At 43.9% G+C, this 15290-nt stretch overlaps 1 protein-coding gene across 3 annotated transcripts in view; it reads right to left on the minus strand.

The window, feature by feature from the left end:
• Nucleotides 1-4744: 4744 nt before the first annotated feature.
• The window catches only part of LOC118511351, a 102565-nt gene continuing 92019 nt past the window's right edge, over nucleotides 4745-15290 (minus strand). For all 3 annotated transcript variants that reach the window (XM_036054312.1, XM_036054310.1, XM_036054311.1), the window contains 2 exons: nucleotides 14190-14349; nucleotides 4745-11587 (listed from right to left, as the gene is read on the minus strand). In XM_036054312.1, the coding sequence (XP_035910205.1) occupies nucleotides 9606-11587; nucleotides 14190-14349 (2142 nt within the window). In that variant the 3' untranslated portion in view covers nucleotides 4745-9605. The remainder of the gene's footprint in view (nucleotides 11588-14189; nucleotides 14350-15290) is intronic.

Raw genomic sequence — 15290 nt, forward strand, 5'->3', positions numbered from 1 at the left:
CAGCTAGTTTAAATCTACTGTTTTTGTTAAACAATTTGCTAATTCAATATTTCAATATTTTTCAGTTTTGCTTCGTGAGAGTATTTTTTTTCTGTAATAAATTGTTCAATAAATCAATTGAAATTGTTCCAAGCTAAAAAAATAAAGCAGATCATGTTTAAATATTGCAAAATTCTAAATAATCGTGGCGAGTAACACTTACTGCATAATTAGTCTAAACAACCTTTTCCAACTTTATGTAGCGTTTCATGTTATTTTCTCAATTTTCCAAATTAAAAAAAACTGTTCGTTTGATGTCATGTTACGCAAAATATTCATGTGAAAGTTGAATTACTTTTTACCCTCTTTACTCAGTCACATTTTAAGGGCTACAAGATAAACAAATTGTAGGATCCCCTTTCCAGTCTCCATTTTCAGAGCGGTTGACTTTATCAGCTGTAGATGTATCAACCCATGTAACAAGCGGAACAAGTCAGGTCCATAATATCTTTCCCCAATTTATAGGACAAAAGGATCTCGTTTCGGTTCGTTCGGGGTGGGAGGAAGGGGGAGTTGCCCTGCTAGAATTAGGCTTCGGTGTAGATACTTTCAACGGCAATTCATTCTACCCTTAGCATATCGACGACCGAAATCATTCCGGGTTGGTCCCATTCCCTGGTGGAAGGAGACGTGCGTTATACTGAGCGTCGAAACATATATATTTCTTCACATGCTGATTCTGTTTTCTGCAAAAAAAAGAGAGCTCGAACCGGAAGCAGTTCCCGTTCCGGAAAAGGCAAGTGTATTTGTTGCGGGAGAAAAATAGTTTTGAGCATTAAGCCATAAATTTTATGAACCAAGCTTATGTTTAGCTTCCACAGAGACAGTTGAAATAGTGGGCGAGAGTTGGTAAATTTAATTTCAGGAAGCAGTCTTAATGAAGCTGCCACATTAGTGCCATAATTACGAAGCGGGGAACGCTTAAAAAGGGAACCCAACTGAACAGGAAGACGGTGGAAGTCGAGTGTATATTCTTAACTTGTGTTCTTAATGGCTACAATGCTAGCATTCGGTTGATACAGTTCATTACTGAAAATTGGAACTCTTGCTCAATAAAATTCATTAAAAAACTAAGCTCCTCAAGACGAAACAGTCAACAAAAACAAGGGGACAAACATTAAATTATCAGCGCATCGCATTCGGTTTGGGGTACGTTTTGTTTTGCGGAAGTTGTTAAACCTCCCCAACCAGCAAAGCACAACATTTCGATCGATAATTGAATTGAACCCATTTCCTTCCCAAAAATCCTTCCCCGGGTGTGTTTTGCCCCTTCGCCAAAATATAATTGCATTATTTGCGCAAATGGGCAAGGGAGAACGCAGGAGGAGGAAATTCGAGGCGGATGGATTACATTACAGCGTGATAAGCAAGCTAAATTAATAAAGGTAATTATATTAGCTAAGGTCGGCAGAGGGACGAGATATCAGGAAGTACAAAACGAGCGTACGACGTACGACTTCACGGAAGCTGAGCAAGATGGTACACTGCGCACCAACGTATGATAAGAATGACAAGGAAGGCGAAGAAGGGTAAGCTAAGGGGCGACGAGGATCGTCGGGCAGTCTTTTCAAAATGTTCTCATCTTCACCACCACCGTGCGAGAGACGTAGCGCGTTTCCGGTTCAGGGTTGGCGTATCAGATTGTCATTCATTTAATTTTTACGACTGGAAAATCATGACCCAAATTATCGCACCGAATCAGTTTTCATCCTCATCCCGGGAAATGGAAACCTTGGCCATGAGGGGATCTTGGACGGATGCTGGATGTGCAAATGTTATGCGTTTGCACGTGCCTTGTTTTATGTCTCGCTACGATTTGACGGAGATGAATGGAATATTTGTTGGGATTCTTGTTTAAATTTTGCAACTAGGTTCAAACGTTCAAGTGTCTCGAACGGGTGTACTATTCCGAATTAAATGCTAACAAATAAATGGAAATATTTTGCGAATTCATTACCTTTTTCGGTGATCTAGGCTTGCTCGGTGGGCCACGTTGTACACAATGTTCGGCTTTGGCACAAGGGAGCGAGTAAACAACACGCTCCACCTACTCAGACTTGGTTCTGCAGCGATAGGAAAAACGTGGGCTCACAAGTGTGCGTGTGTGTGTACCACGCCAGTGCCGTAAGTCTGTCAGTGAAGTTAAGTCACTGTAAAGCTGATGGTAAATTTCAGCGAGCTGTCGTACGTCTGTACCGTGCCGTTACTGTCGGGATTGCCGCCAGTTTTTGTACGTTACTGCCGTTGCCGGGTTAACTTCTACCGAAGGCAAGTGTCATCACCACTGGCATCAGTCGCCGACCGATGGTGGTGGCACAGTTTTGTAAGCTAAAAATAATTTGACAGTACTGTGGGGATGGGTTGGTAGTGGGCGAGAGAAGAGTTCGTAAAAGGGCCGAGTTCAAGTGAAGAAGATTAAGCGCAGTTTCTTCCCGAGGAGCTGATTGGTGAACCATCCAATCTCACGCGTGTTACTTTCTCCCTTTTGTTTCGTTCTCCAGGTTTTCGAGTCGAGCGAAACTTTTCGGGGTGTAAATAGAATAAAAATGCAATAGACTGACTTTAAGTGCTTTGGTGACGGGAATGGTCAGAGAGTTAGTTGGTTGTTCGCTCTCGTCCGATAAGGAGTGACAGTAATTAAAGCTCCCACTGACGACACACTTGCAGGTAGATTAGTGCGGGGACTCCGTTTTGCACGTGTTACTTCAAATGTTAAACCTCCATTGCTTATGCGACAAATTAAGTCTCATCGTTATGCTAAGGATACACAACGGACATGAAAGGCGAGCCCCAGTGTTACGAGCGCAACAGCATCGATAATAAGCTTCCGGAATTCTTGATTTGATTGGAGCACCAGGTCGTCTTTTGTTTAGTCACACACCGCTTCATTTTCAACAACCGAATCGATCGAAGTGATTGAAATAGAAAGGTCAAAGGCAATATTAATCAGTGGCGATTAATGTGCGGGCAGGCTTTTGCGACAAACAACGACAAGACGCTCACGGTCACAGAATAGACAATCGATGAAAATACTACATATTGATGAAGTTGGTAGTGAAATTTGCATACGCCTTCAGCATAATACCAGTCCGTCCGTTTTTGTGTCATCGAATGGGAAGATATACATGTCAGCTTGATGCCAAACAGTACAACTGCAAACTGAGCTCACCCTCCCCCCCAAAGCAATTCACCAGTTCGCCCGTACCATCCCGTGCCAGACATGTTTTCTCGTTGTAAATAGCAGTATGTTGTGTGCTGTTTCTGTACTGTACTGGAGCGCACATCATAAAGTTGAAATATTAAAACTCATTACTCGTTCTCACTCAGCCACCGCCCTGGATGCAGCTCTCAGACGCACGACGCGCTATGAATGTACCATTAAGTCAAAAATTATTCATCACAAAAGCTCTTTGTTGTATTGTGTAAAATCGGGGCCACACGATTCGGTGTCGCATTCTGTGTCGAGGGGTTGTTTTTTTGTGTTGGGTGCTGGCTTTTAGTGCGAGATGAATGTAATGTGTAATATGCATGCAAAATCATGAAGGTTGTTATTATTATCAATCACTTCATAATGCTGCCCGGGGTATCGTTCGAACCGGGGCACACGATTTTATTGACTGTAATGCTGTGCATTGTTTTGCTATGGTTAAATTTCACTAACAATAACAGAAAGGGGTAATGAATAATTCCACAAATTAAACAAAAAAACAATACATTTCAAGAGGGTTGAACGGTACGTTTTCAGCAATGCATGCGTTAACTGGACACATCGCTTCGTTTGACACATGTTTTGGGAAAGTCAATGAAATTTAATTCCAAAAAAATAAATCTGAAATGCAATATTAATGGATTGTAGGGGGAAAACTGGTCAATAAATGAAACAAAAATAAGGATTAAACGCAGCGTGTACTCATCCAAGCAGCTAGAAATCGAACAATGGTTTAATTTTAGGTGCAATTCAATAATGGGCATCATGATTAATTTGAATTTAATTTCCACCTGTGTCATTTTGCAATATCCGATTAGTCCGGACGATTCGTCTCCTGGGGCCAGAATTTTCTACCACCTCTAGGCCTAACTGCATATTAGGTCATGACTGCCATTTCTGGCTTGCTAAACCTTTTTGACACAACGTTGTTGGATAGTTTGTCCTCACTACAGGAGGACGGCCCGGATGGTATCTGAGACATGGTCCTTACGTGTCGGTGAAGATCGGTGCCGCTGTCCCTCTACCACTGGGATTCCCCTGGCAAGTAAAATTAAGTCTCAAGAAGACAGAAATAGGCAGGCCGAGACCTTTCGAGGCTGCAGTGGCAAGTCAGAAGAAGCAAATAAATATGTTCATTCGGAGATGTAAAAAATATACAATTTCTATCCATACATCAGTTCTTAGTCATTTTGAGTCTGGTTTTTTATTTAAATACTTTAGGCAATCTCATGTTTAATACTTAAAATATTCAAGTCAAAATTAATCTGGAGAAGTGGAACCAGTCCTCTGTGGGTTTTTTAACTACTCTACGGTATCTTTGCTAATAGGATTGATACGAGGAATTGACTTACCAAATAAGAAACATATCTTATATTTAATTAATTTAAGAAAGTGCTCTGATAAAGGATGCTTGGGGGACGGGTAGATAGGTACTTGGAAGGTGAATCATACTCCGGGACAAACTGAACCAACAAGAAAAGACAACACAGCATGAAATTTTCTTATAGACTGATAAAATTTGATTTTTATTGAATGTTTCAGCTTCACATCGTCTAGCGAACGGAATGGAAACTTTCCCCACCACAAATGCTGGACTTTAGCTCCCATCACACTTAACGATACTAGTTAAGATAATCGTAATCGCTAATCATTTGTTCCATCTTGCCGGTTAGTACATATGGCGACATAGTGGCGTAGGCTTCTAAGCCTCCCCCCACATTTTTTTGCGATATAATATACATCATACTTATTAGCATCTTTTACTCTCTGTATTCTGGTACTTAAATTATTTCTTTAGTGTTTTCTTTTTGCGCTGTACAAAACACGAGCCAACTCATCGACACTCGCTAGTTCGCACAAGTGGATAAGGGGATTAAACTGTACAGATTGATGTATTGATTGCTTACGAACTAGCTGCTGTTCCAGCGTTATGCGCTCGAAGAGTTCGAAGTATAACATTACGTATAAATCTCTTTCCTTAGCACACTATCTCACTGTCAATGCTTCATGTTGCGGCGTTGCGTTGGGGTACGGGTCTGTATGAATGGGTAGTTTCGCACCGCACGTAAGAGGGAATTTGCTTACGTCTACCTTTAACGAATTTCCGATCTCTAGCCTACCGTGGCCGAACGCTCCTTCTGCGTACGGGGTTTTGATTTGAATCGGTTTGAAGTCGGCAAAATAGCTTCATACTCTATCGGTTCCGCTTGCCCTAACACAATTCACAATACCTGCTTTCAATTTATCTAAGCAAAACGCAACAGTAATACGCTCTCTAACAAATAAATTCACAGCGGGAATCGGGATTTACGTTAACAGAACGAAAGTCGTCTAAATACCACAACCAATGTTTGCTGTCGAACCATTGTCTGCTGCCTGTTACCCCGTTCGCTTCACTGTTTAAATCTCTAGTCAAGTACGAACTAACGCGTTTGTATTTAAAAATAGTGCTTGATCTAACGGTTTTGTGGTGGATCGATCGCTACGCTACGTTACGGTGGATAAACGAACAAAGAGCCAAAAATTTAACAACATCTCCTCTGCTGTACACAGCTTTTGCACAGCCTGTACAGCCACAGATACGGAAAGATCGTTTTGCTTACAAATATAGCAACCAGATGCCACTCAGCTCTCGGATAAATCTCGATAAGTATTCATAACGATAAGAAGCGATCCTCCTTTTCCTTTGTACAGGCCCTTTTGGTTGCGATAAAACTACCCTACACGCTAGTAAAGTTTTGAGATATGTTTGTTTAAAAACATAGCAAATTTTGTAATCGAATGCTAACTAACGATCAATACGTACGGGGTGCAAGTTAGAAGAACAATATAGCTCAAATTGTGTCCACTCGAATCAAATCTTCTTTTTCTCGCTTGAACGAATTGAAATCGCTATCAGCTCCCATCTTCTCGCCGGCAAGCTACGCTACGTTAACGTTTCCTAAGGGGCTCTCTTAGAGAACGTATTTGTCTTTGCTGCTTCATAAATGCTATTGTGCTTGTGATGGAAGCTGGGAGGTGATAACTTCCAACACAGCTTGATGTAAGTTGTCCGAATCGTTCTAGGTTACTTACAAGGTGTTGTGAGCGAAGATATGATTCGGTGGAGCATTTGAAGGTTTAGCTTTACCCTGGAGGGAATGAAAGAAGAAACAGTCTTTGTGTTGCAACTGAGCAGAATGTGTTTGAAGTGTTCGTTTCGATGTGTGAGTGTTTGGAAAATATTTAGGTTTTTCTTAAAGCTGGGAAAGAATCACCTTATGAACAGCATACAAAATCATTTTAAACATCACACGAGAAAAGGAGTTTGAATAATGAACAAAAATTCCATTTTTTCCCTAAGTTCATTCATGTTTCATTGAGGTTACATTCTCATTGAAACAAACTCAATTGAACGGAAATAAATCGTTATCATTGTTATCAACTGAACCGTTTACTTTTTTTTATGTGCGTTAAACAGAAACAATATAAATACAATCCAACACATCAGGGATTGGTATTGACAAATCATCAAGCAATAATTCATCCGATATGCAAATGAGCAGCTTGCATGTGATAAAACTCTAGGTTTTCCCGAAAAAGAAAAGTTACGCACGAATACCGATGTCAACAAGTATCGAAAATAAACATCGCCGTAAGTGAATGACGGTATTTCGTGCGTAAATCACATCGGGTTTCCCTTGATTGTGCTCTTTTGCTCTGTGGAAAATATTGATGGATGAGTATTTGATGGTACCATATCGTGTGGCCCCCTTTTTTCGATGAAATCAAATCGTGTGTGCAGTTTGGTAATGTTCTTGGAATGGAATAATCTTTTCAACAGGTACTTCATCCTTCGTTTTCTGTTGTGTTGTTGTTGGGGGGGTGTATGTTTGTTAGAGGAACAATACGTTTCGTGTGTGTTTGCGTCCGTTGCTATGGCAAATTTTCCTTTATACGATACTATAACGGGAAGGTTATAGTTGAGGATGGTTCTTAACAAAACATTGGATTTCATGAGGTACCAGACGTCTCCACTATCGTACAGCAGGCATCAGGCGTCTCTATGGAGTAGGAGGAATTGATGGAAGCGTAAGGCGAGGACGTAAGGAGAATGTTTTGCAATTTTATCGTTCTGAGGACTCTCCCGGGTGAGCGAAGAAAACGCAGATGATCTGTTTATTGCGTGTATACTGCCGTTTTCCACCGAAAAACATCATCACAGCCTTTATCAGCAACGTCGACGGTACACATCGTAACGCATTGGCTCATATAAAGCGAAGATCAAACACATTCTTAGGACGTTTCTCGCTAGGGGATAAAATTGCGGTTGCAATGTTAGCGTTGGTGGAGCTACAGAAGGGAACAGCAGAACAGCGGAATGTTTACAGTCTAGTGCCTCCCGCCCCGAGGGGTTAGGGAGGTCAGCGCAAAAGAAAGGCGAACCCAAAACGCACATGTCAACCTTTGCGTTGGGTGGAATATTCAAATTATGACGAAGGGGAAATATGTTGATTTGATGTGGATATGTTGAAATTTGATTAAACAACACGTATTTGCATCACTTTAAACAGGCTGTCGTGGGATTTTGTTTGATGAAAACTGTTCCTACCCTTTTGGGATAAAAAAAGAAAAGGTAGTGAAAGTATGCACGCGAAATAGTGTCAGTTGTGTGATTCGAAAACATTCGCTCCCGTATAAGGCGCTTCTTATATTACATTGTTTCTCTTACTTGAATCAGCAGAACACAATAAAAGCAAAAGAGCCAATAAAACCATTGCTTTTATTACCGTCGCTTTCTGCTCGAGGGTATGAAAGCATTAAGATGCGATTGCTTGCGTACCGGAATGAAGATTCTTTGATTTCATAAATATTCGAAATAATGGAGTGCGTCATACGACTCGTACGCTTCCCTCTTACCCTCCCGGGGTGACATTTCGAACTGACAACAAGGGTGTCATATCTCAGGCATTCCCGTCCTTACACCCGGGGGAAAGCTCGTTTATGAGCAGAGAGTGCGCACGTAAAGGAAATTGGAACTAATGTAATACATTTTCGGAGTCGAGTGAAGCGGGTATGGGCGAGTGTGGCAGAAAACAAATGTCGAAACAATTGTAAGCCAATCGGGCGAAACAGCTTTTCGCCCCTCCCACCCCATCGATGTGGGAAGGTGATAAAATCGAGTGAAAAAGTATCTTTCGGTACGTGTTGCGCTTCACTGTACCGTTCATAAATTGATTTTACGACCGGGACCAAGCGGTGATACGGAATGATTACCACTGATAAGCCTGTTGTCGATGAAATGGAACGTGAATGCGTGAGAAATATGACACAATGGTGCATTGTTTGTTTTAATTATGCACCAGCAGTGAAGGTTAAAGGAAAGGGGAGGGAAACATTACGACTGTTCGAACCGGAGCTCAGTAATTGGGGTGCAGCAGGAAGCTTTAATTCGTTGATAATATCTGCACGATGATCATGAATCATTCGGAAATTGGATCGTATAAGACTTAACCAAACATAAACAATGATACGGGCAAAGATAAGCTGTCAGCGATATGAGTAAAAATAAATGATTAAGTAACGAAAACGAATCGAGATGAAAAGTACCATGCGCCTCCATCGTTAGACGAAAAGCACCAAGCGTCTCCATTGAGTATAAGAAGTGATACAAAAAATCAATCAAATAAGTATCACACAAAAAAGTCAAGTAGAAAGGAAAAAAACCCAAGCAAATAAAAGATTAGGTCACAGTTTTTCTGATAATTTTCCTTTATCTCGTGTCCGGCAACAGATATCGAAAACCGCTCAATAATCGTACCACATTGAATGTGACGTACAAGGGAGATAAAACAGAAACAGGGATGTTAAAAACCAAGCGTAGACAAACTGTGACAGCTTAGCCGACAGTTTGCGACTTTAATCGCAACTGATACTACACTCCACTCCAATATCCACTCACGAAGGAAATGGCGATTGAGAAAAAAAACAAAAATCCGTGGTGCAAATAGCACGGTCGATATCTGCTGCTTCCGGTGTCACGTGAGCAAAACAAAGGCACGGAAAATAAAGAACAAAAGAGCTGTCCATATGGTGGTGTTGCTTCCTAGCGGTACGATTCTCTATCGATCGATTCATACTAAAAGTGGTTTGATTGTGCTGTTTTCGATCCTGTTTTGTTTTGTTCGGCTTCATATTGTGTCTTTTCGTCTTCTTTGAGTGCTTTTTTTACCTTCGGTGTGTGGTCATCTCTTTCAACGAAATAGATTCTTCAGACCGTCGAGATAGACGGTATGTGTTGCAACATTTACATTTTTCCTGCCGATCAATTGCTACCAAACTCATACCGACACCTCCTCGGTGTACTTGGAACGATCGTTCAAATCGATGACGAGACGCTTCTCGGGCGATTTCTTCTTCTTTCCACCACCACCACCACCGCTAGAACTACCCACCTCAGCACTCCCGCTCGCTCCGCTACCGGCCTCTTCACCGCCACCCTCACCTGTGGCCGACGTTTCCGGCGTATTGGCACTGTTGTTCGTACTGTTACTGTTTCGACTGCTTCTGTTGCTGCCGTCCTTGTTGTTGACGCGCTTATTACTAACACTGCTTCGACTACTATTACAGCTACTGTTGCTACTACTACTACTGTTGCTACTGCTACTATTGCATTTACTATTGATTGCTTCATCCGCTTCCGGATTACTCCCGACCGACGACGGGCTCCGTCACCCTGGACCGGTTCCGTTCGTCTCCCTTTACCTGCGGGAGCGTTCCGCGGTTCGGTTGTGCCGCCCGAACTTTCAGGACCCACGTTGGCGCTGTCGTCGTCGCTAGCCTGCCGCGGAGGTCGGATGCGCCCATGATTCACCGCACTTCGTGACCGATTTTCAATTTCGAGATTTTGCAACGCGGTCGTGAGTGCGTTCCGCATCAGAAAGTGCTCCTTCAAGCTATCTATCCTACTGCTGTTGTTGGCGTACAATTTGTTAAACTTTTCTAAATTCACCAACCGAATTGTGGCCTCGTCGGTGGCGGGTGTCAGCTGGGCCAGTGTTCCGGCCACCCCACTGCCGCCCGTCGAGCGTTCCAACGGTACCGTTTGTGTGGCATGATTATCTACACTATCACCGGCACTGAACGTTTGCTTGTGTCGCTGCTGGTGCTGTGAGTGCGGCTGTTGCTGGTAGTGGGGGTGGCGCTGATGTAGCAGATTATCACAAGATTCGAAAGCTTTTGTACTGAACTCACCACACTCGCTGGTGCTAGAGGCACGCTGATGATGAGGAGGATGCGAGGATGGTGGATGATGATGATGCTGTGAGTTCTGTTGCTGCTTCCGGTGTTCACCGACCGTGCTGTTGGCGCTGTTTGGTGCTACATACTCTAACCCACCACCACCAACGCCACTACCAGCCGTACCACCCTCAGCCCCACCGACAGCAAACTGACAGTTCAGCACCAGCTCGGAGGTGTGCTGTTTGGCTTTGTGCAACGGTACCGACCCACCACCCACCACCAACACACCGTCCGCGTCCGGTTTCCGGCGACCGGTAACGGTACTCACGGAACCGGAACCGGATTTGTCGTTCACTCCACTTATCTTACAATTACAATTAACCGCACCGCCTGCACTAGTCAGCTGCACGGCACTGGTGGAATTATTTATCACACTATCATTACGCCGATGTTGCTGCTGCTGCTGCTGCTGCTGTCGATTGGTTCGGGTCGAGGAGCAGCAGCTGCAACTGCAGCAGCAATTATTATTCCGCCCAACCACCCCGTCCAGCTCCATCGAGCGCGACAACCCATCCCGGCCGGTGTACGGTTCCTCGTCGCCCGAACCGCTGCACATGCACTGAAGCTGCTGGTGGTCCAGCCGGAAGTGACTGCCGTCGATCGAACGGGCCTCCAACTTGTGGCGCTCTCGTTCCACTTCCTGCACGGTCTCCGCCTCGTCCGTGATGGTGATGCGTGTCTGCGGAGGTATCGAACCGATCGACCCATTTCCGGGCCCGATCGTCACCGACCCGTTCGGGATCGTTGCCGTCGTGTTGGTGTTGGTGCTTTTGTCCAACCGTACGATGGTGGTTGGAGTTGTGGCCGAAACTCCCGTTGAACTCGCCAAGCCATCGGATGCACCCGCCATACTGGCGCTTTGGATGGCTTTCAGGGGACTTGGTGCTCCGATGGCCGGTGGTGGTCGAAGCGAGGTGGTACGACAAGCCTCCATCAGACTTGCGACGGTTAGGATTGCGGCCCCACGTTGGGGGATGCGCTCGTACAGACGCTGGAGCTGGGTGTAGAGTAGTTTCAGCTCCTCCAGTGCTTCCGTTTCCGTGAGACGGCCTTCATTGGCTGGGGGGAGGAAATAGGAAAGAAATGCGATGAGATTAGATGATAGCAGCGGAAAGAAAGAAGAGCAGGATAACAATCTGATCTATCCATCTTACCATAACGATGTGTTAATAAAGTGAAGCTGATTGAATTGATTTGGTATGGGCCTTACAATGTTTCACAAGAGAGAAATTGTAGCATCCATATGCCAAACAGATGAGATCTTAAGATAAAACGTAACTCTTAGCCGCTAACATCAAGACTCAACGAGAGTTTTTTTTGCATGAACTCCGGTCTTTCTTAGGGCCATCATTCATCCAGACTGCCATCCTATAAGCAGGACAAACTATCCAGCTACGGGAAAAACACGTCACAGCAGCAGTGCTGCTGAAGAAGAAGAAGAGGACTAATTTCTACCACGTAGTTGGATAGTCAGTCTTGACTAAAGATTCCTGATTGATCAGCAGGTAGTAAAGTCTCAAAAACTGATGTGAAGAACAATTCTTCGGAATGGATGATTTCTATTCGAACTAAGAATAACTTAGAGGAGAGTAGAGGTTTATATGAATATACGGCTATTGCGCTCTAGTTATAGACTCTCTTTATTGACTACTATCCCAATTTAAACGTGACCCTATTTATATAGCTATATAAGCCGATCCAAAGAATGTCTTCAGAGTAGGAGTACAAGATTTCACTTAAGAATGATGTTGTTTTATTGACTAGCCTCTCCGAAAATTTGAGGTTACGAGCGATCCTATTTCTAGGCTTATACGAAAAGATACATCTTTGATTATTGATATCTCCTACCGCTAATTAGTATATCCAATAAGATACCTATCATATCTGAGTTTCTTTTACGTATTAAATCATTAAGACAACCTGTCAACCATAACTCTAAAAGTATCTTCCTTATCATCCCTGCCAAAATTGTACTCACAAATTGGGGGCCCGAAAAAAAAAGTTGTTTATCAGGTAAAATTCACCACATGGACATACTTCACGGTACTTCCGCTGCACAAAACGATGCTATTTTTCATACGTGCTAATCAATTTCAGCACAAGCTCATATTCGCATCATCCAACTCCATCTTCATCGTTTATGTGCCGTACACCAGGGCACAAAAGCGGCGCCCACTCGGTATCATGTGCCCAACGATAATGAAAATGGCTGATCGATCATTCGGGTCCTCTTGTCGCCGCGAACCTCTCCCCTAGTCCACACTCCAAAAACCAGCATAGTGCAGAATGTGATAACGATAATTCATTTCCAAAGGATGTGTCTTAGTTGGTTGGTCCGATTCCAGTGCTCATTCCCTTCACCGTTACTGCATTCATCATCGGCATCGGTGCAGGAGGGTTTCGGCGCAAAAGGGACTCCCATATCGATGGCCATGTGTAAAAGGGCACTTGATCACTGCCAGGAAAGATAGAAAGCGGGTCAAAGTATAATTTCTCCTTGCCATCAAGGCAATCACCGGGATAAGTCCGGGGTGGCGGGTGTGGGAACACTGGCATAGCGGAAGCAGAAGGAAGCGGAGGTCTCTATTCCTTTGTTCCGCACACGCTGTGTGCAACAACCTCTTGCCGAAAAGTGATTTATCGAAATTTGCCTCGAGCTTGTATGTAATTGGTTTGGTCCGTTATTTGCTCTGCCAAAGCTATAAAGTGGTGTCTGCAGCTGTCCGGACCGGGAGTCGGGCTGCGCCCGAGTGTATAACACGGTGGAGGAGAACACAAGCAAGCAAAAAAAAAAAAAACTGTTTGCCCAGGCGTACAAACATGTGAAAAAGGGAAAAGTGCTCTCATTGCAATGTGCGATGCGACGCAAAAGGACGCAATTTGGTTTTCCGAAATTCAACCATTCCGTGGCCCATTTTCACACCATTTCAGTTCCCAGTTCAAAAACCTTTATCTACTTCGTTTTGTACCAAAGAGGGACGTTCCGGGATTCAGGAGGATCGCCCACCCATAGAGATCACAGACAAATGGGAGCGTCGAGTTTTCAACTGCATTGGGCATTTCTCGCTCACTCTCTATCTCTTTCCGGTCAAAACCACCCTACATCGTTTGCCCTTACCTATCGAGGCCGAGATGTCAAATAGTTTCCCAAATTGAATTTAATGAAACGAAAACAATCTGGCATTCTGGGCGAGCGAATCGAAGCTGAGATGAGCTGTAAAGAGGTCGGTTCTGTCCACTTCAACATTGCTTCGAATGATAGGGCTGGAAACATGGGGGCAGGCAAGCTGTACTAACAACACCGGAACTGCAGATGGTTAGGATTTCAGGATTCCGAATGCATCCATCGAAGTAAAAGTGTAAGTTTTCCTTCATGTCCTATTGAGTTCTGAGAAGAGTGTGCGAGCTCGTACTTTTCTCGTGTGAAAAGAATCGCAATGGCTCCGATTAGAGTGTGTGCGCTCATTGCTGCTCGTTTCAATTCGGCAACCATATCCTTTTGCACGATTGGACATCAAATAGTGTGCGTTTGCTTTGCCATTTTCCCGTATGTTGACCGTTTGATTTGATAAATTCTTCTTCTGAAACTCTACACGGGGAACGAAACGAAAGCGGGAACATACAAACTACTAACGACACACGCAAACAGATTGATACTGACCCATGTTGGCCCCGAGCTGGGCGGTAGACGTCGTGACGCTGCTAGCGTTGGCGAATGTTCGTCCGTGCGAGCGGCTAATAAATTTGGCCCCGGACGGTTTGATGCCGAGCCCGGTCGGATCGTCCTGATGTTTGCCACCGCCCCGGAACACCAGGTACACCTGTGACGGAGAAAGGAGAACGCGTGGAAGGATAAGAAAGTAGGTAATCATGAGCGACGTTTCAAAGTGAGTATGGTGCTGAGATAAAGGGGTTGTCCAGCGAACGCTTAGAGATTTTGGGAACGAAATTTACACGAAATCAAATTTGACAGAGATTTGGTTACGGCCGACAAGTAGTCTCCGCTGAGAGTTGTTCTTTGAGCTACGGATAGATTAAATTCATCCTGCAAAGTGCTACATCGCAGGTGTACACAGCTTAACCGATTGCCGGGCGAAAGTTATAATAAGAAAAGACTTACCAGGGTGAAAGGTGACCGAGGATTTATCGAGAAAAAGGTATCGACAGAGCTTTTACCAGTGCTCGCTTGTGCAGCTTATAAAGGCGATATTCCATAAGGCGAGATCCTCATCCTTCAGGAACATTAGAAAATGTCTCGTAAGCGATAAAATTGGAACGCAACGAAGAGCGACACTTCAGGACGCCAGCGTCACAAGTGCTATTGACATTAAATTATTAAACTCGCGCTATTTCACAATGCAAAGGCAAACAACTTTTCATTGACTAATCCCGGCGCAGCAAGCGGGAGATAATTTCGAAACAACTCGTTTCTCTCGTGCTCCAATGGGCCCTTCGCACCATCCAACGGATGATTGTTGATGACTTAAGTTTAATAAAATACTTCCAGGAAATTGTCAACCGCACTTGACGGAGTTCAAGGAGGAAACGCCACAGGGATAGACCAGAAATAAACTAAGAAAATGAAGAAGAAAAAAAATCCGCTCTTGTCCTTATCTGCGGTGGCTAGCGGCACAAAGTGGCGACAAACTTGGACGTTCGTGTGTACTTTTCATTTAGAGCGATGGGTTTTATTTACAGGATCGCTATCTAGAAGTGGTTCATTATCCCTTTTTTCCTTCTTCAGTTTTGTTTCGTTTTTATT

The sequence above is a fragment of the Anopheles stephensi genome, chromosome 3, assembly GCF_013141755.1.
Source record: "Anopheles stephensi strain Indian chromosome 3, UCI_ANSTEP_V1.0, whole genome shotgun sequence".
Classification (NCBI taxonomy): Eukaryota; Metazoa; Arthropoda; class Insecta; order Diptera; family Culicidae; genus Anopheles; species Anopheles stephensi.